The sequence below is a fragment of the Rhinichthys klamathensis genome, unplaced genomic scaffold (assembly GCF_029890125.1).
Source record: "Rhinichthys klamathensis goyatoka isolate OS25496 unplaced genomic scaffold, OSU_Roscu_1.1 h1tg000006l_1, whole genome shotgun sequence".
NCBI classification, from domain to species: domain Eukaryota; kingdom Metazoa; phylum Chordata; class Actinopteri; order Cypriniformes; family Leuciscidae; genus Rhinichthys; species Rhinichthys klamathensis.
In genome coordinates this window covers 5,020,200-5,044,047 of record NW_026606559.1, presented here as the reverse complement: position 1 = coordinate 5,044,047, position 23,848 = coordinate 5,020,200, and the positions used below count along the sequence as shown (strand labels likewise).

Sequence of the window (23,848 nt, the reverse complement as noted above, 5' to 3'; positions counted from 1 at the left end):
TACTGTAGTAGACGGTTGCATAGTTATAGTTTTCTCCCTGATATTATCAATCTTATAAGTAAAGAAGTGCATAAAGTCATTACTGCTGTGCTGCTTGGAAACTTCTGGGCTTGAGGCTTTATTTTTCGTTAGTTTAGCCACTGTTTCAAAAAAATACCTCGGGTTTTGTTTATTTTCTTCTAATAGGGTTGAAAAATAAGCAGATCTTGCAGCTTTTAAGGCATCTCTGTATGCAATCGAGCTCTCCTTCCATGAAACACGAAATACTTCTAGTTTTGTTCTCTTCCAGCCTCCATATTTCTGGCTTCTCTCTTGTACCACAGAGTTGGACTATTTTCTTTAATCTTCTTTAAGCGCAACGGAGCAACGGTGTCTAAAGTGCTGGAAAAGAGAGAGTTAAAAGTTTCTGTCGCAATATCGAGTTCTTCTAAGCTATCTGGGATGCTGAGATGATGAAACTGATCAGGAAGATTATTAATAAAGCAATCTTTAGTGGCAAAATTGATAGGTCTAACATATTTGTAACACGGAGTCGGCTTTGCAGCCTTGGCTAAATGTTTACACGAGACTAGATAATGATCTGAGATGTCATCGCTCTGCTGCAGAATTTCAACGGCATTAACATTGATTCTGTGTGATAATATTAGATCTAGAGTACCCACTGTATAAAATGATTTGAGTTTGATCACAATGTATGTTGTGCCACGTGGGGCGGGAAAAGTCTAGTGCAGTGCAGTCCTGAAGTTTCACGTTTTTCGCTGTTTATCCTAGCGAGTGCATGCAAGTTGATTTTTGTTGTACTTATTTAAATGTTTATTTAAATAATGTTTCTATTTTTTTGATCAACATCTTTGTGGCGAGCAGGAAGAGGCCGAGGGCCGTGGGAGAATAGCGCGAGGCCTGTGGCGTGATTGATAATGAGCGACACCTGCGCAACGCACCAGTCTCTTATCTCTCACGATGATGATTGTTTGCCGGTTCCCGCCTCCTCCTTCCCACAACATCTAACCTTGCTACAATCGTTAATAACGTAATATTTTTCTATTAAGTCCTGGTGGTGTGATGTACCCTCTGTCCTCCATATATGTCTGGTTAAACCTTTGTAAGGACAATTAGATGTGTTTTACATTCAAATTACTCCATAGTGATGTAAGAAATTATAGGCTCATAATTTTTACATGCCCCTTTTTTTACATTTTAGCCCCTGCCCTTGACAACCTCTCTGCATGGCCCAGTAAACATTGGATTGGTTTTAATAACTTTAATGTACTTGAAGTGTGTATCAAGGACTAGGAAAATTCAAGTATTGGATCAGGACATGGTATCAGCAGATACTCAATATTTAATAACTCGGATCGGGGGCACAAGAAACTTGATCAGGACGTCCCTAATTACATGTGATGTTTATTACTGTATAGGTATGGTAGTTACATTCCAACAATCTATCACTTACCTTGACAAGCTCCATCATGTCTTTGACAAACCCATCCACTTCTGGACCTTCAAGTGCTCCAGTCTTACTCTAGAATCAGAGCCAACCACTAAGTGATGGAACATCAGGATAAGTATCTAATGTGATACTCATACACAACAATAAACAAGACGTACTGTTAATAAAGTAATAAATCGTTAGTCTACTCAGGTTGATGCAAAGTGAATTGAAGGTTAAAAAAATCTTACAACATCATAGTGAGCAAAGATCTTCTCAAAGTCTCTCTTTCTCTCCATTTGACTACTGGCCTGTGGAGGGTGAGAAATCATGACAGCATCATGCACTTTATCATCAAATTTGAGTGTCACAAGCAGGGGGGAAAAAATTGAGATAAAGTACTCTAAATAAATTAGAGAAAAAGTACTAACATCCATTTTGAACTGCAACAGGAAGTTCTCTTGTAGAGCCAGAATTCTGGGAAGGAGATACAGTTAAATTAGAAGGCAGGCAATGAAAACATTGTGGCAGCGCGTTCGGATTTCATACGTCTGGAAATATATTAATAGTGGATATATTAATCAATGGAGTAATATGGCAGCATAACGGTGCTTTATGCAATTGGCACTGAGCCTTTGCCTCTCTCTTTCAACAACACGAACACCCATACTCACTCTTAATACCAATGCCTAAACAACTTCACATGTACAGTACAAAAGTGCTATCATTAAACACACATCACCTAGCCAGGTCATTAAGATCCAATCTGCCATCTTTGTTTTTGTCAAAAATGTTCATCTGAAAGACACAAAAACAAAGTGTTCGTATTTAGAAAAGGGTTGAACATTTTTTAACAAGAAAAAATAAATAAGAGTACTTGCGGTCATTTTACACAGATTGTCAATTTAACATACCTAAATGTTGCACTACAGTCTGTTAAAAAAGTAGTACACCGACATGAAATGAACTAACATGAAATGCTTATAAAAACTACATGACCAGCCAAACACTACTCACTTTAGGAGAGGCTTGGGTGAGGAGTATCATTCATTTTGGAGTGTACTTGGACTATAAACTGACCTTGGCCACTAACGGAGCAGTGTACCATACACTGATGGTGTATATACTTTTTTTAAAGTTTAATTTGCTTCATTGGGTGCTGTGATCAGGAAAGGATTGTGTACTGTCGTATGATAAATAATAGTTTCTAGTTAGTTAATTGCGCTAAGAATTTTGCTCAAGGTCCCAAGGTGGACAAGTGCAAGCCAAATGTTTGTATCTAATAGTGTACCTACTTTGCATGCTATATTACGGAAGTATATGTACAACTTCACGTGTCGGTTGAGTGATTCAAAAAATAGTATTATAATGGTCTTAAATAATATTACATTAAGTGATACAAGGTATTTTTCCTGTTTTTGGAAGCAGTGGAATGAAAGCTTGTATGTTTTTTAAAATCTGTCTGTTGTTGGTGAAATTATGTTTGTATGTTTTTTGATATGGAGCCATGGTCTGAAATAAAGAATAATAATAATAATAATAATAATAGTGCTGTTAATTCAACATGCTAATTTAGTGTAATTATAAAAATAATAATGTGGTTCAAAAAAATTGGTTTTGAACTGACCGAACTGATGGACTTGAGGTATTCAGCTAACCTATCTACTTTATTCCATTTTAATATCCGATTTTAAGTAAGAAAAATTAAAAAAAAACTTTTAAATATCAATCTGCATATGTGATGAACATTGGTTATGCTCATCTTTAGTAGTTCCTTTTAAAGGGATTGTTCACCCAAAAATTAAAATTACCCCATGATTCTTAGGTGTATAATCCTAGGTGTATATGACCATCTTCTTTTAGATGAACATAATCGGAGTTAGATCAAAAAATATCATTGCTCTTCCAAGCTTTATAGTGGTAGTGAACGGCAGTCCTGATTTTGAAGCCCAAAAAAGTGCATCTATCCATCATAAAAGTTCTCCACACAGCTCCGGGGGTTAATTAAGGGCTTCTGAAGTGAATAGATGGGTTTGTGTAAAAAAAATATTTAAACTTTATAAACCAAACTTTATTTACATATTTAAAACTTTATAAACTAAAATAACTTTCTTCCGCCTTTCATTAATAAACTGTAATGCATTAAGGCACATTAAGAGTATTCTTTGTGATGGTTTTTTTATGGGAGTGTGGTGGAGGAGGCATGGTCGAGCACCAAGTGAGCATGACTGTGGTGGGATGAGCGGTAGGGAGTCAGGTAATAAATACAGCGGTTTCCACTCAGTAAGTGGGAAGAGAATGAATAAAGCCGACTCCAGTGTTTGATTGAGGAGAGAGCACAAGACAAATGGACTTACCTTGAAATTGAACTGGAGAATACTGCTGAAAAGCTGGCTTTTTGTTGAGTTTTATTTTGTTCGGTTATTTTTGAAAAAAATAAAAAATAAATAAAACTGAGTACAACTGGCTCGCTGCCCCAATCCTTCTTTCCTTCACAAAATATACTACAATGGTGCCGAAACCCAGGACTGATGGTCAAGTCAAGTCACCTTTATTTATATAGTGCTTTCTACAATACGGATTGTTTACATTGATAAACAGCTTCACAATGATAAACAGGAAAAAAACATGATTCAACATGTATCAATTCAATTCCACTGTAAACCAGCTCTAAAAAGACAATAGTACTTTTAAACAGTTATTATTAAGTTGAAATAAGTTCAGTGTTGATTCAATTCAATTTAATAACTGTGAAAAGTTCATCAATTATGGAATGAGTTTAATTCATCTATAAAGCAGTTATGGGGGAAACAGTTCATCCAGCTCAGTTCAGTTCTCATCCATTAGTGTCAGTGCATTCAAGTCAATAATATTGCAGAATATTAAGTGTCCCCAACTAAGCAAGCCTTTTGGCGACAGTGGCAAGGAACCCAAACTCCATCTGTGATAGAAATGGAGAAAAAACCTTGGGAGAAATTAGGCTCAGGCGGGGGGCCATTTCTCCTCTGGCCAGACTAACAAACATGGTGTGGTTTAATTCCAGTCTGCATCACAAGTCAGATTGTGAATTGATATTCAGAAAATTTCATCCAGTTCCTTCTGCTTGAAGATCAGGATTCATTATGCCAGCATTCGGTGGGAGAGGAGAAGATGGCCATAAGGGTCTGTGCAGAGGACTTGCCTGGTTCGCATGGTTTCTAGTCGACAAGGTCTTTACAGGCGGTTTGTATCTAAGGATCATCTAGATATCATCTAGAAGCGTTTGTGTGAGGGGCTTATGAGATAGCCGCAACTTTTGTTTAAAAGAATACAAAGACATTTTTATCGGTCACAACTTCCGGAGAGAAAAAAGACGCAGACACTGGACACAGATGAAACTATCTAGAGCGCATGTGTCAACCACCTGCCAACCACCTGCGAAGTTTTTCACATTTCGTTAAAAGACAGCACTATTCATTGCATTCAGAAAGGCCTTGAAAACTGCTAGATCTGCATATTTCTCGACCCTCTTAGAAGAAAACAAATACAACCCCAGGTATTTATTTCATACAGTGGCTAAATTAATGAGAAATAAAGCTTCAACCCCAGATGTTCCATTCATTCATTGCTATAGGAGAGGAAGAATTGTCTAAACTCATTAAATCTAAATCAACAACATGTATGTTAGACCCTATACAGACTAAGCTACTGAAAGAGATGCTTCCAGAGGTCATAGATCCTCTTCTCAATATCATTAATTCATCTTTAAAAGTTTTCTTTTGCCGAAAACTTTTAAGCTGGCTATGATTAAAATGCTTATTAAAAAAAATTACAACTTGATCTTACAGAATTAGTCAATTACAGGCCGTTCTTGAATTATCTTTTCTTTTAAAGATCCTAGAAAAGGCAGTATCATCACAACTATGTTCCTTTTAAGAAAGAAATGGTATCTGCAAGGATTTCCAGTCAGGATTTAGACTGTACCATAGTACTGAGACAGCTCTCATTAGAGTCTGATTAGAGTCTCACTAGAAATGATTTGCTCTTACCATCTTGTACCGTGGTTACATCTTTCTACTAGTTTTACTGGATCTTAGTGCTGCATTTGATACCATCATCGACCACAACATTCTTTTGAATAGACTCGAAAATTATGTTGGCATTTGTGGAATTGCATTGGCGTGGTTCAAATCATACTTATACTTCATACTTACTGGACCAAAAACCTCTGCACGTAATAACCTAGAATACTGTCTAAAACTTGATGGATTTTTTCTGTCAAGTATTAGTCGTGAGTTAGGAAACTGGGTGTGCTCTTTGATACCAATCTTTTATTTGAAAGCCATGTTTCTAGTTCATGCGTTTATGACCTCAAGGCTAGATTATTGTCTTCACGCTGAATAAACAAACTACAGCTGATCCAAAACGCAGCAGCTAGAATGTTTACTAGAAACAAGAAGTATGACCATATTAGCCTGTCAACACTGCATTGGCTCCCTATTAAACATTGTATATATTTTAAAATCTTGCTAATTACTTACAAAGCACTAAATGGTTTAGCTCCCAAGTACTTGAGCGAGCTCTTAATGTATTATAGTCCTTCACAGTCTATTGAGATCTCAAAATGGCCAGTTGATAATACCTAGAATATCAAAATCAACCGCAGGTGGTATATATCATTTTCCTCTTTGGAACATAATCTGGAACAGTCTTCCTCAGGATGCAGACACACTGTCAGTTTAAATCTAGACTAATCACTTTTACCTGGCATACACATAGCACATTATCAATTTCTATAATTCAAATCAGTTAAATGATTGTTAGGCTCCATAAACTAGGTCAGCCGGAACACTTCCCATAACACCCGATGAACTTGTAACATTACAAGAAGAATGGCATCTACTCTAATATTAGTCTCTCTGTTTATTTTGAGATTACCGTAGTCAGCCGGATCCGGGCCGTATCCAGATCAGATGGAGGACCTGTGCCTAGACACGACCATAGCGCAGCCCTGAAGTGTCAGCTGAGATTGTGTCAACTAGACTCTCCCTTGTTAAGACCTCATTGACAAGACAGCCAGTGGCACAGATCCTCAACAAAGCCCGTCCCATACCAGGGTGATGAATCTGATTTTCAACCAGATGGAACTGGATAAATATTTTTAATGTTCCGATTCCAATCTGACTTCTGACCTATAATGCTGCCTGAATCATAATCATACACTGTTCGTTTGTTGGCCAGAGGAGAACTGGCCCCCCGACTAAGCCTGGTTTCCCCCAAGGTTTCATCAGGTTGTCACCTGATGTTTGGGTTCCTTGCCAGTCGCCTCTGGCTTGCTTAGTTGGGGACACTTAATATTCTGCAATATTATTGACTTGAATGCACTGACACTAATGGATGAGAACTGAACTGAGCTGGACAATGACATCACTGTTTTCTCCAGAGCTGCTGTATAGATAACTGAACTTAATTAATAACTAATGATTTTTCAACCGAAATAAATCAACACTTAACTTACTTAAGCTGGAAAATGAAACTATTTTCTTCTTGAGCTGCTGTGGCGAAACAACCTTTGTTGCAGTATTTTTCTGTTATCACTGTAAAGCTGCTTTGAAACAATCTGTATTTAAGCACACTATAAATAAAGGTGACTTGTCTTGACCCTTATTTTTCTCAGTTCCATGTCCTGTATTGTATTTACATGTTGATTGTAAAGCTGTTGCACTTTTTTTAGTTGTGAATTACCTTTCTTTGTTTTCTTTTGTAAATAAAGTGTTAAGCTGCAAACAGAACATTATCTCCTCTTCCTTGCTTGCCAGTCGTGACATACTGATTTTTAAATAATGAAATTGTGATTTTATTTTCAGTTTAAATATTCAGTGCTTAAATATAAAGAGGGTATATTGAATGTATCAAGCAATGCGTTTTAAAGGTTAAATGTCCTTTACAATTAGGTTTATTGATTAATTCACTCAATGCTTGGGAGAAACTACCCCTAAAGAGAAATCTATCTCTAAAGCGGTAGTTTATGCAGACCCGTCGCCAGACCTCAGTCTTAAGGGGGGCACAATTATTATTAGCCTACGTATATGTATAATAATCGTATACTCTATTCGCGCAGCACGTAATCGTCACGTTAAACATAACCAACAGTTTTATGACCAGGTAGCCTATAGCCTACACCACATTACATAGAAGCAATGTTATGAATAACCATAACATACTTGACTATACAACATATTAGATGTAACACCAGTCCAGAAGCTTCTCTAAAACATTGCATTTTGAAGCAGTCAACAGAGGGATATGCATTGCCAATGAGACACACACACACACACTGATGTTACATCTGACATTTAGCGCGTTTCCATTACAGATTTGCGCAAAACTTTTGCGATTTTTTCTAAATGTCGATAAAAAACTATTGCGAAATGACGGCGTTTCCATTTACTGATTTTATGCGACTACAACGTCCTTTTTTCCCTCTCGCGAAGTCATTTAAACATCAACGGGTAGGTTTATAGCCTATATCCCTAAATCACAGCCACCACCACAATAGACATTATTATTAATAGAAGGAGACGTGGTGTGTTATCCAAGCATTAATGGCAGGGAAAGACCCGTATACTGCGAACGGCATAAGGAGTTTCTGGGTGTTTCTCCCTCATTTCTGCTCCGAGGTCTGATTGTGGCATTTCTTTGAGGTTTAGAATCCAGTATTCCTGTAGCCTATTGTTTCTTTTATGAATTTAATAAAGAACTCTGTCCAAAGTACAAACGGTCAGTGTACATTTGCATGTGTCCATTCGTTTTTCCTTATTTAACCCGTATTGCAAAACGTAAAATGAACGGTGGTTGTTTTTTTTAAATGCAAAGTTGAACACCAATTTTTTTCAAATTTGAACTGTACACAAATGCTGCGCAAAAAAAAAAAAAAAAAGACTAAATTTAAGATGTTTGTTTATGACTTTTTGCCCCTTTATTAAACATTTAAAATATTCACAACTTAATACAAAAAAAGAAGAAGTAGATTTTAATGGTTTTCTAAGGCCAAATTAGAACCTGAAAATTATATTTTTCCCGCAGTGCTGAATGAGAAGAGCCATATTTAGGCCTATGTCTCTGGAACCACAGCCTACAGAAAGGTGTCTTTAGGTGAGTTATAGGCTAATGACAATAAATGTGTCTGAAAGAATAACGAGGCATTTTAATTTTATTAATAAACTATTGTTTTCTAAATTAGTGTCGGCTAAAAACATATCTCCATCTCCGCTGAGGCGCGCCGCGCGAATGCACTTTTAGAGAGAAATGCACCTTTCATACGGATTACATAATCAGAAGGTATTAGCTTTCGATTCGAATTTGTTTGTTTTAAAGTGGAAATTTCAAGCTTTAGCCTACATAGGCTATACTTTGTTTCAGTTCTCGCGCTACAGTTCACGGAGATCATGAAAGCGCGCATGATTGTTTTCTTTTATTTTACAAAAGCACAACGTTTTCTTGTTATTGTGAGTTTACACAAATAAAAGCATAGTTGCGCGAATAATGTATTATTATTTTCTGTATGACCAGAAATTATAGAGTATTTTAAGTTGTTTCCACTGTTGATAGGAAAACGCAAGTGTTCGCGCCCGCGTCTCCCTGCCTGCAGCACGCTCCACACTCTGCACAAACACTTGGATATGCGTCAAAATCTTGTGTTTATTTGTGATAATCTTAGCCCTGTATTATTATTGTCTAACCATTATGAATGACATTTGACTAATTGCTTTGTTCCTTTTTTTTGGATAAAAGCATCTTCTAAATATATAGCCTAATAAATGTTATAATAAGGATGATAATTATTAGCCTATAATTATTTGCGTATACCACGGACCCCAAACACACCGCGTATTCTAAGTCAGGTGACTGTAAATGCGCAAAAACTGTTTCCATTGCAGTTTTGCGAAATATTCCTTTTTCGAATTGCCTGAAAAACCTCCTCATGCGAGCGTAAAAACTTTTTTGCGATAAATGGGAGTTTTTGCGAAATTGACGTGTTTCCATTGAGCGTAATTTCAATTCGCGCAATTTGAAGGGTAATGGAAACGCGGCTGAAGCTTCAAAGCGCGTATCGAGTACGCAGCGCAATTTCTCATGAAGCTCTGTGCCGGAGCGCGTATTGTTTTCAGAGAAACACGTGATCAACGAAAAACGAAGCCTCACTTTCTTTCCAGTCACGTTAATGCTTCACTTTGTGTGTTGGACTGTTTGAACCCAGACCACTACTCTACAGGTTTTTGGAAGTTTAAGCGCATTTACTAACTCTTTTTTTAATTATTTGCCCATCCCTAACACACGCACGGTCGCACGCACACACACGCACAGAGACTTTGAACCTACCGGTACTTTGAGTGGAGGCAGCGCTGTCCTCTCTCCAGACGAACTGAAGCGAGTAGTAAGCCGGCGAAAACTCATCTGACTATAGCTTTAAAATGCGCGGTAACTGTTGAGCGGCTACACTGACGTGATACGTCACGTACGTATCCTAACTTTCTTTTTAGTGAGGCCGTGATAGGCTGTTGCAGTGTAGATTCCCATCAATCAAACACAATCACACCATTGTTTCGTTATATATTTTTAATGTTTTAATGATAAAGAATGCAACTATTATAATATAAAATTAAAGTAATTTTTTTAAGAAAAAAAAAAAATGTGCCTGGGGTGGGGGGGGCACAAGCATTTTTGCGGGCGGGCCCGGCCCCCTATGGCCCGCCCATAGCGACGGGTGTGAGTTTATGACTGCCTATTTTGAATGCATGTGTATTATTTTTTGCATTAGATTATTTCAATTGGCAACCAAAAACATATTGAAACCGAGACTAACATGAAACATGAGCTCAATTTAAGAAGCATGGATAGATATGGATAGTTGAGAAGTTTAGGTTTATACAACTAAAATAAATGTATGGTGCATAATTGAAAATAACAATGTTACCATGGCATCTGTGTATTCTTCCAACTTGTTTGAGGAAATATTCTTTTTGTGCTGCTCAAACAGGTCCTTCAAGAAACCCTGCCATGAAAAAGAGACATTTTATCTTTATAATTATGATGACTAGACTAAAACAAAACAGAAAAGAGAAGGTAAGAGAAAGAAATTATTGAAATATTTTTATGAAATTGTGATGAGAATAGTACATAGCCCCTAAAGTGACTTTTGAAGAAAAAAACCTTCCTGTGTGTACCATTTTGCACATTGAGAAAAAACTTCTATCAAAATTGATCATTACATTGCGGAATCTATTGATAATCTATGATTAAGATGTTGTCACATTTCTGGAATCAATTTGGTGCTTGGTGCTTTGTGAGAGTATTGAAACAGAAGACGGTTAACTTATGAGAAAAAGTCAGTTCTCTTACGAGAGTATCTCTCGTACTGTGTAATAGCTTTACGCTATGGGGAAAACCTCTTTTCCACGATATATTGAAGCCAAAAATTATCCTTAATTTTTTATTAATGTAAAACGCTTTGCAGCAGCAAGCAAACATAGGCGAGACAGCTCGCGCGCCTATCGGCTGCTCTTGCGGCAAATGCAGCAGCCTATCGAGAGAGACTCTGCGTGACGTAATGACCAATGGGGGCAATTCGCGCCCATATCGCCACGTCCCGCCAGAAAAGGCGTGGTCTCGCCCTATAAATAAGCTCGGTAGGCTGGTACAAGCTGATTTTCATCTCTTCAGCAAAGCGTACGCATCGCTGGATCCGGAGTGAGAAGCCGCGCCGTCGACGCAAGCCTTTCAGCGGGACGAGCTTCTGGAGTCGCCTTCAACTGCCGTACCTGCTGCGCTTTCCGGCGTTCTATATCCTTTTTATCCTTAATCTGCTGAGAGTGTTAGCTCGCTTACGTGACGCGACTTGCACTTCTCATCACAAAAGAGCTGCGTCTTTTTAAAGATGCCATCCTGTGGCTCGTGCCGCGGATGCCCTCATTGCGAGCTTATGTCTATGGTGACTCTGAGGACTCGCCTGGCGTCATTCTCCGAGCCTTCACCACAGCCCGCCGTGGTGCCGCGCCGCAAGAAGCGCCGCGCCCAGCGCACTCCCGAGCACTCTCCAGCCCGCCAAAGCTCGCCGGTTCGCCCGCCAGCTTCGCCGTTTTCGCTCGAGTCGCTCACTGACGGACAACGGCTGCCGTCTGCCACCGTGTCCGGCCACGAGTTCGACGAACCCACCGAGGCGTGTTCTCTTCTGGCATCTGATAGCGAGGATTGGGCGAGCTCCGTGGACCTCCCCCCGCTAGCGTTTCCCGCCAATCCACTGGGAAGAGAGCCGGCATTGAGACTGAGCTGATGCGTCTGCTCTCTCAAGCCGTGGAAAGCATCGGCCTCGACTGGGAGGCGCCCGCGCAACCGCCGCGGAACAGACTGGACGGACGCTTTCTCGGAAAAGACGAAGCTCCGTCAAAGTCAAGGCCCGCGCCCTTCCTCCCTGAACTACACGCGGAAGTGACTAAGTCGTGGAACGCCCCCTTCTCCGCCAGGCTGCGTACCTCTGCCTCTGCTGCATTCTCCACGGTGGATGGTGCGAAGGACAGAGGGTACCTCTCCGTTCCTCCTGTGGAACCAGCTGTAGCGTCTCATCTCTGCCCGCCCTCCGCTGGACGGCGCGCTCAGACGACGCTCCCATCTAAAGCCTGCCGAGTGACGTCAGCCATGCACGGGCGCGCTTACACCGCCGCCGGGCAAGCAGTTTCAGCGCTGCACACTATGGCTATCCTGCAGATCTTCCAGGCCGACCTTCTCCTTAAACTGGACGAGGAAGGGCCCGAAGCGATCTGCGTGGCGGATCTGAGAAGCGCTACAGACCTCGCTCTATGCGCTGCTAAAGCCGCTGCACAGGCCATAGGACGGAATATGGCCTCTCTCACCGTGGCTGAGAGACACTTATGGCTGACGCTGTCCGAGATGACGGAAGCCGAGCGCTCTGTGTTCCTCGACGCGCCCATTTCGTCAGCGGGCCTCTTCGGATCTGCCGTCAAGGATTTCGCGGACAGATTCATGGAAGTGCAGAAGACTTCGCAGGCTATGAAGCACTTCCTTCCGAAGCGCTCGAGCTCCGCTGCAGGCCGCTCAGAACAGCCGTCTGCTCGCAGCTCTCAGCCGCAACCTGCACCGCCCGCCGCTTCACAGCGCCGCCAGGCCCGAGACCAAAGACCGCGCTCTCGCTCTGCTGGACGCCGCCTCCCTCAGCGCGGGCCCCGGCCGAGGATTGAGATCAAGCCCGAGGCCTCAAAGCCTTCCTAGCCACTCTAGGAAAGCGACGGTGTTCAGATCCCGCTGCGGCCGGATTTCCACCAAAACTTCTCGCTCGGTCAGTTCCAAGCGTTGTGACTGTCCCAGTGTATTTCGCAGTGAGCCAGCCGGTGTCTCAGCCCGCTTGCCTGCGCACAAAAGCCGTTTTTACGGCTACCCAGATAAATCCAGCGGTGAAAAACGAAGTGTCTCATCTACTTCGTGCCGAGATAGCGAAACTACTGAGCAAAGGGGCTATAGAACCTTTATCTCAGGCTCAGAGCGAAGGGGGCCTATACAGCAGATATTTTCTGGTACCGAAAAAAGATGGGGGTCTCAGACCCATTTTAGATCTGCGACAGCTGAACAGAGTGCTTGTGAAGCGCCAGTTCAGAATGCTTACGACCAGGAAAATCCTTGCGCAAGTGCGCCACGGGGACTGGTTTATGTCAATAGATCTGAAAGACGCCTATTTCCAAATACAAATAGCGTCCCATCACAGGCGATTCTTGAGATTCGCCTTCGAGGGCCAGGCATATCAATACACTGTCCTGCCGTTCGGCCTGTCTCTAGCACCTCGTACATTCACGAAGTACATGGACGCGGCGCTCGCACCCCTGAGACTTCAGGGCATGCGAGTCCTGAACTACTTGGATGATTGGCTGATTCTAGCTCGATCACAATCGGAGCTCATAGAACACAGGGCCGCATTACTCGAGCACCTCGAGGAGCTGGGCCTTACAGTCAATTGGGCGAAAAGCTCACTGTCTCCCAGTCAGAAAATTTCCTTTCTGGGAACAGTGTTACACTCGCTATCCATGACGGCATGCCTGTCACCGGAGCGCGGACTAAATATTCAGCACGTTGCGAAATCCTTCCGCCACGGCTCGATAGGTTCGCTCAAAAGGTTTCAGAAAATGCTGGGTCTAATGGCCTCAGCAGCCTCTGTACTCCAGCTGGGCTTGCTCCGCATGCGCCCACTGCAGATGTGGCTGAAAGCGCGGGTTCCACCCAGGGCATGGACAGCGGGTCTGTTTCGCCTCAGGGTCGACCTACAGTGCGTTTCAGCTCTGGAACCTTGGAAAATAACCGACTGGTATCAGTCAGGTGTGAGTCTGGGGACCGCTTCGAGTGTGAAGGTGGTGTCTACGGACGCCTCCACCTCGGGGTGGGGAGCGCTGCTCGAGGGCAGACCGCTAGCTGGCCTGTGGTCAGAACGGGAAAAGCTCCTTCACATAAACTGCTTGGAAATGATAGCAGTCGACAAAGCGCTACGGCGCTTCTGTCCCCAGGTAACAGGCCACCACGTCTTGGTCGGGTCGGACAACATGTCAGTGGTGGCATACATAAATCGCCAGGGCGGCGTCAGGTCACGAAACCTTCACAGGCTGACGGAACGCCTCCTGGTCTAGGCTCAGCACAACCTGCTCTCACTAAGAGCAGCGCACGTGCCTGGTCACCTGAATGTGGGACCAGACAGACTGTCCAGAAACAATGTCCCAGCAGGGGAATGGTCGCTGCACCCGCAGACGGTCCAGCTGCTGTGGAAAACGTTCGGCAGAGCACAGGTGGACCTATTCGCGTCCCACGAAAACGCTCATTGCCCGAAGTTTTTCTCGAAAAGCAAGGACGCGCTGGCTCATGTTTGGCCCCGCTGTCCCCTATATGCTTTTCCTCCCGTCTCGCTCCTGCCTCAAGTGTTGGAACGAATCAGGGAAAACGGATGCCCAGTGCTGCTCGTGGCGCCGCTCTGGACAAACCAGACGTGGTTCCCTGCCCTGATGCAGCTGACCAGCACTGCCCCATGGCCTGTACCATTGAGGAGAGACCTCCTCTCTCAGGCGGAGGGCTCGATTTGGCATCCTCGCCCGGAGCTGTGGTCCCTGCACGCATGGGCCATCAACGGGTACCCGCTAGCCTCCTAGAGGGAGTGTTAAACACTATCGCGCAGGCTAGAGCTCCGTCTACCAGGCGGCTCTACTCCTCGAAATGGTCTGTGTTCTCTGCGTGGTGTCAAGCCCAGAGCTTTTCACCTGTGGACTGCGGGGTTTCGGAAGTGCTTTCCTTCCTTCAAGAGCTACTGGATAAGGGCAGGACCCCATCCACGCTCAAAGTATACGTGGCGGCCATAGCAACGTGTGCAAAACCGGTGTCTGGCCAGTCGCTGGGGAAGAACGACTTAGTCGTGCGTTTCCTTAGGGGAGCTCGGAGGCTAAACCCTCCCAGGCCCCCTTCAGTCCCGACGTGGGACCTTTCCACGGTCCTGGAGGCCATGAAAGGCGCCCCGTTCGAGCCAATCCAGCTGTCGGACATGAAACATCTGTCTTTCAAAACAGTGTTTCTCACGGCTCTCGCTTCAGTGAAGTGCATAGGGGACTTGCAGGCGCTTTCAGTAAGCGCGTCATGTATGGAGTTTGGGCCTAATGACTCGAAAGTTATTCTCAAACCTAAGCACGGGTACGTGCCGAAATCCCTCAATACACCGTTTAGGGCCCAGGTAATTTCCCTGTCTGCCCTTCCGGTTCTCAATGAGGAGAAAGACGCGAGTCTCCTTTGCCCCGTCAGGGCATTAAGAGCTTATGTGTCGCGCTCGTCTGGTTTCAGACAGACTGAGCAGCTTTTCGTTTTGTTTGGCGGGCGTTCCAAGGGACTTGCCGCCTCAAAACAGAGCCTATCCAGATGGATAGTGGATGTCATTACGCTCGCTTACACTGCAAAGGGCCTGCAGTGCCCCTTGGGTGTCAGAGCGCACTCCACGAGAGGCGTGGCCTCTTCGTGGGCATGGTCTAGCGGGGTTACCTTGCAAGATATATGTACGGCCGCGGGCTGGGCCTCGCCGTCTACATTTATAAAATACTATAACCTGGAGGTACCCGCCTTACAAGCTAAGCTTTTGGCGGTCTAGAATTCAGTGCTATCTGCCCCGCTGTGCGGCCCAGATACTGAGTTTACTGCAGCCCCATGAGTGTTGACACACGTATGGCCACCCAGATCAGGCTGAAAGCTTTCACCCTGGCGGCACGTTTAATTGTCATATGATAGCCCCTTTGGGTGCTATTTTATAAGGAATGATGCTTCCAGCCTCTCTTCCTCCACTCTATGTGAGTTTATGGTGATTATGCACTATATAAGCCCCGGGTTTCGGCCCCTGGGACTTTGGTGTTGGATCCCTGTACGCACGGCGTGTTGCATTGTGTTCCCCATAGCGTAAAGCTATTACGCAGTACGAGAGATACTCTCGTTAGAGAATGTACTCGGTTACTAACGTAACCTCGGTTCTCTCTAGAGAGGGAACGAGTACTGCGTATCTTGCCGTGCTTGGAATACGCTCTGGTTCGCTTCGGCGATGAAAACCAGCTTGTACCAGCCTACCGAGCTTATTTATAGGGCGAGACCACGCCTTTTCTGGCGGGACGTGACGATATGGGCGCGAATTGCCCCCATTGGTCATAACGTCACGCAGAGTCTCTCTCGATAGGCTGCTGCATTTGCCGCAAGAGCAGCCGATAGGCGCGCAAGCTGTCTCGCCTATGTTTGCTTGCTGCTGCAAAGCGTTTTACATTAATAAAAAATTAAGGATAATTTTTGGCTTCAATATCTCGTGGAAAAGAGGTTTTCCCCATAGCGTAAAGCTATTACGCAGTACTCGTTCCCTCTCTCGAGAGAACCGAGGTTACGTCAGTAACCGAGTACGTTGTTACCATTCTTGACAAGAACATTTTGAGGAGAAACGTGAGCTGACATCAAGTTAAACATGCTTCAAAACATGCTTTAAAATTCATGTTTAAAGGTGCTCTAAGCGATGTCACGCGTTTTTTAGGCCAAAACATTTTTTGTCACATACAGCAAACATCTCCTCACTATCCGCTGCCTGCCTGTCCCCTGAACACACTGTAAAGAAACGCGATCTCTGTAGACAGCCCAGGCTCCACAAACAGCAACAAAAACAAACTGCGGCGACCCGCTCCCCGAAACATAACAAACTGTTCCAGCCAATGACCGACAAGAAGGGTTTGGGGGTGTGGTTTGGGGGGTTAGTGTGCGGATGAGGAGGAGGGAGGGTCTAGCTAGCCTCCGTTTTGTTTGACAATAGTTCGAACGTCAACAAGAAGTGACGTCACCCAGGATTGCTTAGAGAACCTTTAATGTTCATTCTTACATCTACTATAAAACATTATATTGTTAGTCCAACCCTCTAATTACGCTTGGAGTATAAATCTCCCTGTGAGTCATGTATGTGCATTTACCCTGAGCTCCACAGCTGATATGTAACCACTGCTGTCAGCATCATGTTTCCTCCAGATCTATCATGGAAAATGTGGAAACTTTTTAAAATGGAAAAGTGAAATGAAAGTGTGATTATGTGAAGTGAAAGGTTACCTTCATAAACTCCACACTGTTATCTAACAGAGCCTCTCTACGAAAGATAAGAAGGAAGTTCTCATCGTCGGGCAGGATCATATTCGCCATCTAGTACACATGCACACACACACAAATGACGTTTACTGTTTAGTACCAGCAAATAAAGGGGTTTAATCATACTGAAATCAATTATGTCTCCACTCATAAAAGTGAATTACTTCCTTAAATCCAAGGCAGATGTCATACCAATGTTTTTGCCCATATGCCCTAGTGTTAGATACGATAACTAGGGTGCTCTAGATGAAGGCTAGGTGGTTTCTTACTGGCCCAAGTCTATGATATTTTGGTCTCTTGATATGCTCAGGTCCCTCTTTGTTTGTTGTTTTGTTTAAGTTTTTTTTTGCCAGTTTTATCATCAGGTTATTTATTACCAATACCCTTGCCTTTTTGTATACTATTTTCCTGAATAATTCTCTGTCCTAATATTTTATGAGTAAATGTCCTCGTTTGTGTATTGTTGCCTGGAAGGGGAAAACAAGACTACACAGAAACATACACAGATACAAAAGTAGGGGCGTGCAATCCATAAGCTTTGAATGCTCTGCATACCCAAGCCAATTGAGAGAATGTGTTTGTGGACTCGATAATGAATTACTATTCCTTATCATTTGAGGTGTAACGTAAAACTTGCACAATAAAATGTTAGTAATACGTATGTAACTGTCTGTCACTTATTTATTTGCCAAACGACTGTAACTTTCTTTAAATATGGGATTCTGTGCCAGTTATGGAGGGTTTCGGGTAAGCGGAGATTCCACAACAGCTTTGGCGCCTGCACTCAGTTGTCATCATTGTTCTGCATTCTCATTGGATTGCTGGCAAATGGGGCATTACATCGAGCAGGGAAAGCCATAGACATAAAATACATAGATACCCAGGTGTTGCCAGGTTGGGCGATTTTGAATTTGTGCCGATAAAAATTGGTTTAGGCGGCTGGACAAAATTGGGTCTGGTTTGGGGCCAGTTCGGCCGTTTATAAACATCCAAATTTTATAGGATTAATTGGTTAATAAACAAAACTCAAGTGTGCATGCACTTTTATGCTTGCTACATACTGCTTTTTTGGCAATCCTATAAGATCATAATAAATCACACTGGATCTATTAGACATGGTTCTAATAAACTTGGGTATGACATATAGGACATAGGCTACATCCGAAAACTTAACCAGCTGACTTGTTGCCTCGCTGCCCTATCAGGCAATGACTTTGCAGGCAGCATCTGCACACAAAAGGTACCTCACAAAACTGATTTCAGACAGACTTCTGAGGCAGCGTAACGGTTTAGAAATGACATCATAGGTGGCAAACGTTGATCAAAAATTTACATTTACACAAACTGATGACCAGCCGCTACTCTCATATGCTCTCAGTTTCCTGTTTACACTCAGTGCATTTGGGGTCTATATGACCCCAAACATGTATAGAGCTATTGTACAAAAACAATATTCATTTTAATAATACAAATTATATATAATTTTTTTGTTTACTTCTTCATTAATGATGATCAAATTTAAATATGAGTTGTCTCTGGATATTTATAAAGGTGTTAGATGCATAATTCTGCCATCTGCTGGTTAGATGTTTTTTTGTAGATAATATAGTTTTAGCCAGAAATTGTGATTACCATATACTTCCAGCGGAGGCCCCATAGAGATCCATTCATTTTTCTGGATGTGACTTACTGCTCTTATAACAGCTTTTGTTATGAATATATATATTTAAACATTTTAAAATACATTAAATCAGTATTTTGTCAAAGTTTAGAATTATTTTTGTTGTCGTTTGAGGTCTTTTGAAGTATCTTGTTATTGCAATAATGCTTTATAAATTTGCAGTAATGCCACATAAGTTGCCACTAAAAGAAAATATTGGATTTGCAATTACATATTTCAATAATAGAAATGTATGAAACGATTAACTTCAGAATAAGAAATTAATTTTTAAAAAGTAAATAAAAACAAAAAACAAACAGCTATAGGCGGATAGGAACAGGAGTGAAGTGCCAGGCCTTCATTTATGTGTGAACATTTTTAGATTCATGCTTGAATTATTGATTTTATTTGCCAATTTCAATAAAAATGCTCTCTTTTGCAGTCACACCTGATTGTTTGTGTGTGTCTCTCTGTGTGTATGTAATCTGTGTGTAGTCATGTTCTTTCCATATTGCATTTGTGCTCTCATACCATACCTTCATTTATGTGTGAACATTTTTAGATTTATGCAGAAATTATTGATTTTATTTCCCAATTTCTATAAAAATGCTCTATATTGCAGTCCCACCTCTCTCTATCTGTGTGTGCATTTGAGTCTGTGTCTGTGTAGGCGCACATGTGTGTGTGATAATGTTCCACATTGTATTAGTGATCTAGTACCAGGCCTATGTGTGAGAATTTTCAGATTTATGCTGGAATTATTGATTTTATTTGCCAATTTCTATAAAAATGCTTATTGGAGTCACACCTGTGTGTGTGTGTGTGTGTGTGTGTGTGTGTGTGTGTGTGTGTGTGTGTGTGTGTGTGTGTGTGTGTGTGTGTTTGTGTGCTTGTGCACGTGTGTGTGCAAGTGATTATGTTCGTTCCACATTGCATTTGGCCTCTAGTACCAGGACTTCATTGCGGTATTGAAAATTTCAGATTTAATAAGGATTTAATGATTTTTTTTTGAGTAATGTAAAATAAACAAAACATTTAAAAAATTCGATTTTCCCATTCATTTCAATGTGGGGTCATATTGACCCCAAAGGTCATGAGTGTGACTTTTTTTTTTTTTACATACCTTTAGAACAACCAAATCAAGCCCATTTGTTTTGTGTGTATAGATAGATAATGTAGAACTACATATAGACCCCAAAGATAAATTGAGGGTTAAGGCGTCATCTTTATTTTTCTAGCTCAACTGTCACAGAATGGAAAGCACAGGATTGTGGGATATCAAAGGTAGTGAAGGATACATCTATGCTGCCTTCAAAAATCAATCAGATGAAGGCATCTCAGGAGACAGGAAGTGAAACTAACATTGCATTCGGACATGCCTTGATCCCTTCTGACCTTGGAATGCGTCCCCCGAAGGCAGCATTTATCAGTTTTCGGACGCAGCCAAAGACTGTAAGATGATGACACCTATTAAATCGTAGGCTACCTACAACTCAAGTTAGTATAGAAGAATAAAATGTCATCAGCATGCGCTACGATTATTGTAACTCAACCAAGAATGCTGACACAAAATAAAACGTTGCGCTTTTCTAAGCGTGTAAAGTGGATAACTATAATGTATGGTGGAATACCATAGCAAGTGCTTGGGAGCAATTAGACTCGGCGCAGTAATATCATCACTCGTGAAAAATCCTCTCCCCCCTCTCCCTTTCCGGAGTGATGATATTACTGCGCCGAGTCCATGGATATATATATGCGCCGAGTCGATGTGCTCCCAAGCACTTGCTATGGTATTCCGCCATACGTTATAGTTATCCACTTTACACGCTTAGAAAAGCGCAATGTTTTATTTTGTGTCACCATTCTTGGTCGAGTTACACTACTCGTGTAACTGTATTTAAATAGGGAAAACGTGGAGGTGTTTGGTCACTTCTCTGCTTGGATCCTAATGAATGAACTGGGCTAAGCTAAGTGCTAACAAAGTTTCGCCGCAAGACAGAGCGATTTAGTGCACGCACTGAGACGAGAGAGGTATGTATTAACTCAACTTAGTTAAGGGAATAACAGTTTAATGTGAAAAAAACGGTGCAGTATCCCTTTAAATCAATAAAAAGGTTAAAAAAAGAATCCCCAGTTTTAAATGATTGGTAAGATTTAGGTTCTAAAGTACATTCAATGGAGACGATAACATATGAAATGAAGAGCAAAAGTATACAGTTTAAAAAGACAAGGGCACCTCTAAAATCAAAGAATATGTTATAAAATAAAGGAATATATATTACATTAATTACTTTTTTCATATAATCCTCCATTTTTATTTATCTATTTATTTATTAATATTTTTATATTATTATTTGATGTTTAAATAATTTTATTTGAATTATTTATTAGGAATGGAAAGACAAAGTATACAAATAAAAAGCTTTATTATCTTACCAAACATCTTTTGTGTTCCAGTGAAGAAAAACTCATACAGGTTAGAACAACATAAGAGGGAGTGAATGATTAATTTTTGGGGGGTGGACTAGCCATTTAACACGTTCTATACAGCTTTACAGCCCATACTTACATGGTGAAACAGTAGCAAATGAAACCAGCTATCACCAAATAATCAGTTGTTCAATTGCAAAATCTATAATGTGCTTATGAAACTACACATTTGATTTCAGTAACAATGTGGTTCTGTACAGCACATTAATTATAGCACTTCTATAGTAGTTCTAGCTCGTCTCTGACAGCTGGAAATAGTTATATCTAATCCCGTGTTTCAACCATCCCCAGCCTCACTTTACTTACAAATCTATTGCACAAATATGTGAAGGAAGCAAAACAACCATTAACATGACAAAGCAAATAATTTTCATGTCATTGATCTGACTAGTGCAACCATGCTGGAAACAGCCGGAAGCCATAAAGCAGATAGATAACAGCTGCAGAAAACCTCTGCCATCAATGCATGCAGAAAGTAATTCAGCTGTTTGTTTGTTTTTCTTTTCACACAGAAAGAATAATTAGAGAGAAGTAGCCAGAATGTAAGGCATGTGTTTAAAACATGGGTTTTTAGTATTCCCTCTTTCATGCTTAATTTTTACCAGTTCCATCAAATTATTATATTACAGGAATATTCTTTTTTAAATATCAGCTTTTACTTCTATATAGGACTAAAAAAAAAAAAAATTCAAGGGAAATGTAAAAAAAAAAAGTGATGTACTTCCTCGATCTGCAGGCGTCCATCTGATGTGACATCATAGGCAGACATGAACCTCTTCTTTATCTGCTGTACGCTTCCCTTTGATATCTTATCCTAAGGAGAGTAGAGAAAACAAACTGGTTACCATGACCAAATTTCCATAATTTACCTCTCATTAAGCTCCCCAACATCACTCAGCAAAGCCATTAGATTGGTACACCTGTGCACCAATAGAGATGCCCTTAAGATATGCTGGTACACAGTGAACATCTGGCTCATCATTTATTTATAAAAGCTTATTCACAGAGCAATATCAACTTCAGAACTACTATTGTGTAAAAACAATGTAACACTGTACACTTAGTCAAAAGTTATCCTACGAAACATTTGTGGAGATCATATACACGATCATTGTAGATCTAACTACAGAAGTGGGTTTTAGAATCAGTAGAAAACACAGAACATGTATTTTTATCTTATGTGTCTAACCAGTTTCCTGAAAAATTAAGTGTTATTTGAATTTCTGAGTGCCAGTCTGAGACCAAATCATTTCAGTCACAAGTGTGTATGTGCGTACATTTTTTATACTACAATTACTATAGTGTGGTGAGCAGGACGAGGCTGAGGGCTGTGAGAAAAGGACACGAGACCGGTGAGTGGTGTCGCTCATCATTAATCACGCAACCGGCCTCGCACAGTTTTCTCACAGGCCTCGTTCTGCTCGCCACATATAGTTTCTATAAAAAATAGTACCGTTACTGTTACTATAACTGTGATAAACTGTGGAATTAACCATCAAAATGAAACAAAATGACAGAAAAAAAAACATTTCTAGTACCACAACGATTTTTAAATAAATCAGCAGATGTTAAATGGCTGTTGACTTTATTATGTCAGCTTCCTGCAGAAAAGAGAGGACAGATTCTAGTGTGTAAACAGCCAGAGAAAACTGATGACCTCATTTACAAAAATAGTGTGTTTGTTGTTCTTCCATAAAGGTCAGCAATGTAATCAATAACACCTGTGTCATCAACAACAATTATACCGGTGCCGAGTCCAAAATGTATTGGACACACTTTATAATAAATTTCAGTAATGAAATTAGCAAACATTGGTTTACTAAAGATTATTAATTTATGTACATTTAGATTTATAAGTAATTGTCAATAAATTTACTCATCTATTTGTATAGTCTTATTTAAATGTGCACAAACTACAGATCTGTCAACCATCATATAAAGTTTGTTTTAACATACCTCTGGGCCTAATTTCTTCACCATGAGCAGGAAAAAGTCATCCAACTCTTTCCCTTCAATGTAGCCATTATCTGCAGAAAAGCATTTATCAATACAATTTTATGAACAGATACGGATAGAGACAATACTTAAATCTAAACACAACACTCACAATATATGGAAATATAAATATGAAAGCAGAATTGAAACCATTTTACATTCTCACCATCAGCATCAAAGTGTTGCCAAATCTGTAGAAAACCAGCAGCATCTAGGTTGGCAAAAGCACAGTCCATGATGGAAAAATAGCGTTAAGGAGTGATTATAGAGCAAGAGAAGAAATGCACCTGTGCTCAGAGAAAGCAACTGATGTGGCCAATTTCCTCTGACTCACTGTGTCAGAAAAAAACCCCTCCTCTTTCACACAACGTATCAGTCATATCCTGAGAGCCTGATATGATCTAAGGACAAACTTTAGTATGTTTTATCAAGATCAAACTTCACATCTTTTTTTCTCTCTTTTTCAACGTATTTATCAACGGCACATACATCATACAAAGAAAAATTAATCTGTCAGCATATAGCTCACATTAAAGGGGCCGCTTGCAAGTCTCAGCAGCACAAATTATTAAACAGTGTAAAATTAAGTCTCTGTGTAAACAACA

At 41.2% G+C, this 23,848-nt stretch overlaps 1 protein-coding gene across 2 annotated transcripts in view; it reads right to left on the bottom strand.

The window, feature by feature from the left end:
- scgn (secretagogin, EF-hand calcium binding protein) overlaps nucleotides 1-23,544 on the bottom strand; it is a 39,116-nt gene extending 15,572 nt beyond the window's left edge. Inside the window, exons 1-10 of one of the 2 annotated variants that reach the window (XM_056257717.1) lie at nucleotides 23,410-23,544; nucleotides 23,205-23,275; nucleotides 21,970-22,062; nucleotides 17,063-17,152; nucleotides 16,930-16,986; nucleotides 10,386-10,463; nucleotides 2,172-2,227; nucleotides 1,861-1,906; nucleotides 1,681-1,740; nucleotides 1,454-1,522 (exon numbers count right to left, since the gene is read on the bottom strand). In XM_056257717.1, the coding sequence (XP_056113692.1) occupies nucleotides 1,454-1,522; nucleotides 1,681-1,740; nucleotides 1,861-1,906; nucleotides 2,172-2,227; nucleotides 10,386-10,463; nucleotides 16,930-16,986; nucleotides 17,063-17,152; nucleotides 21,970-22,062; nucleotides 23,205-23,275; nucleotides 23,410-23,479 (690 nt within the window). In that variant the 5' untranslated portion in view covers nucleotides 23,480-23,544. The remainder of the gene's footprint in view (nucleotides 1-1,453; nucleotides 1,523-1,680; nucleotides 1,741-1,860; nucleotides 1,907-2,171; nucleotides 2,228-10,385; nucleotides 10,464-16,929; nucleotides 16,987-17,062; nucleotides 17,153-21,969; nucleotides 22,063-23,204; nucleotides 23,276-23,409) is intronic. The other variant, XM_056257718.1, reaches the window with a different exon arrangement.
- Between the last annotated feature and the right edge of the window lie 304 nt (nucleotides 23,545-23,848).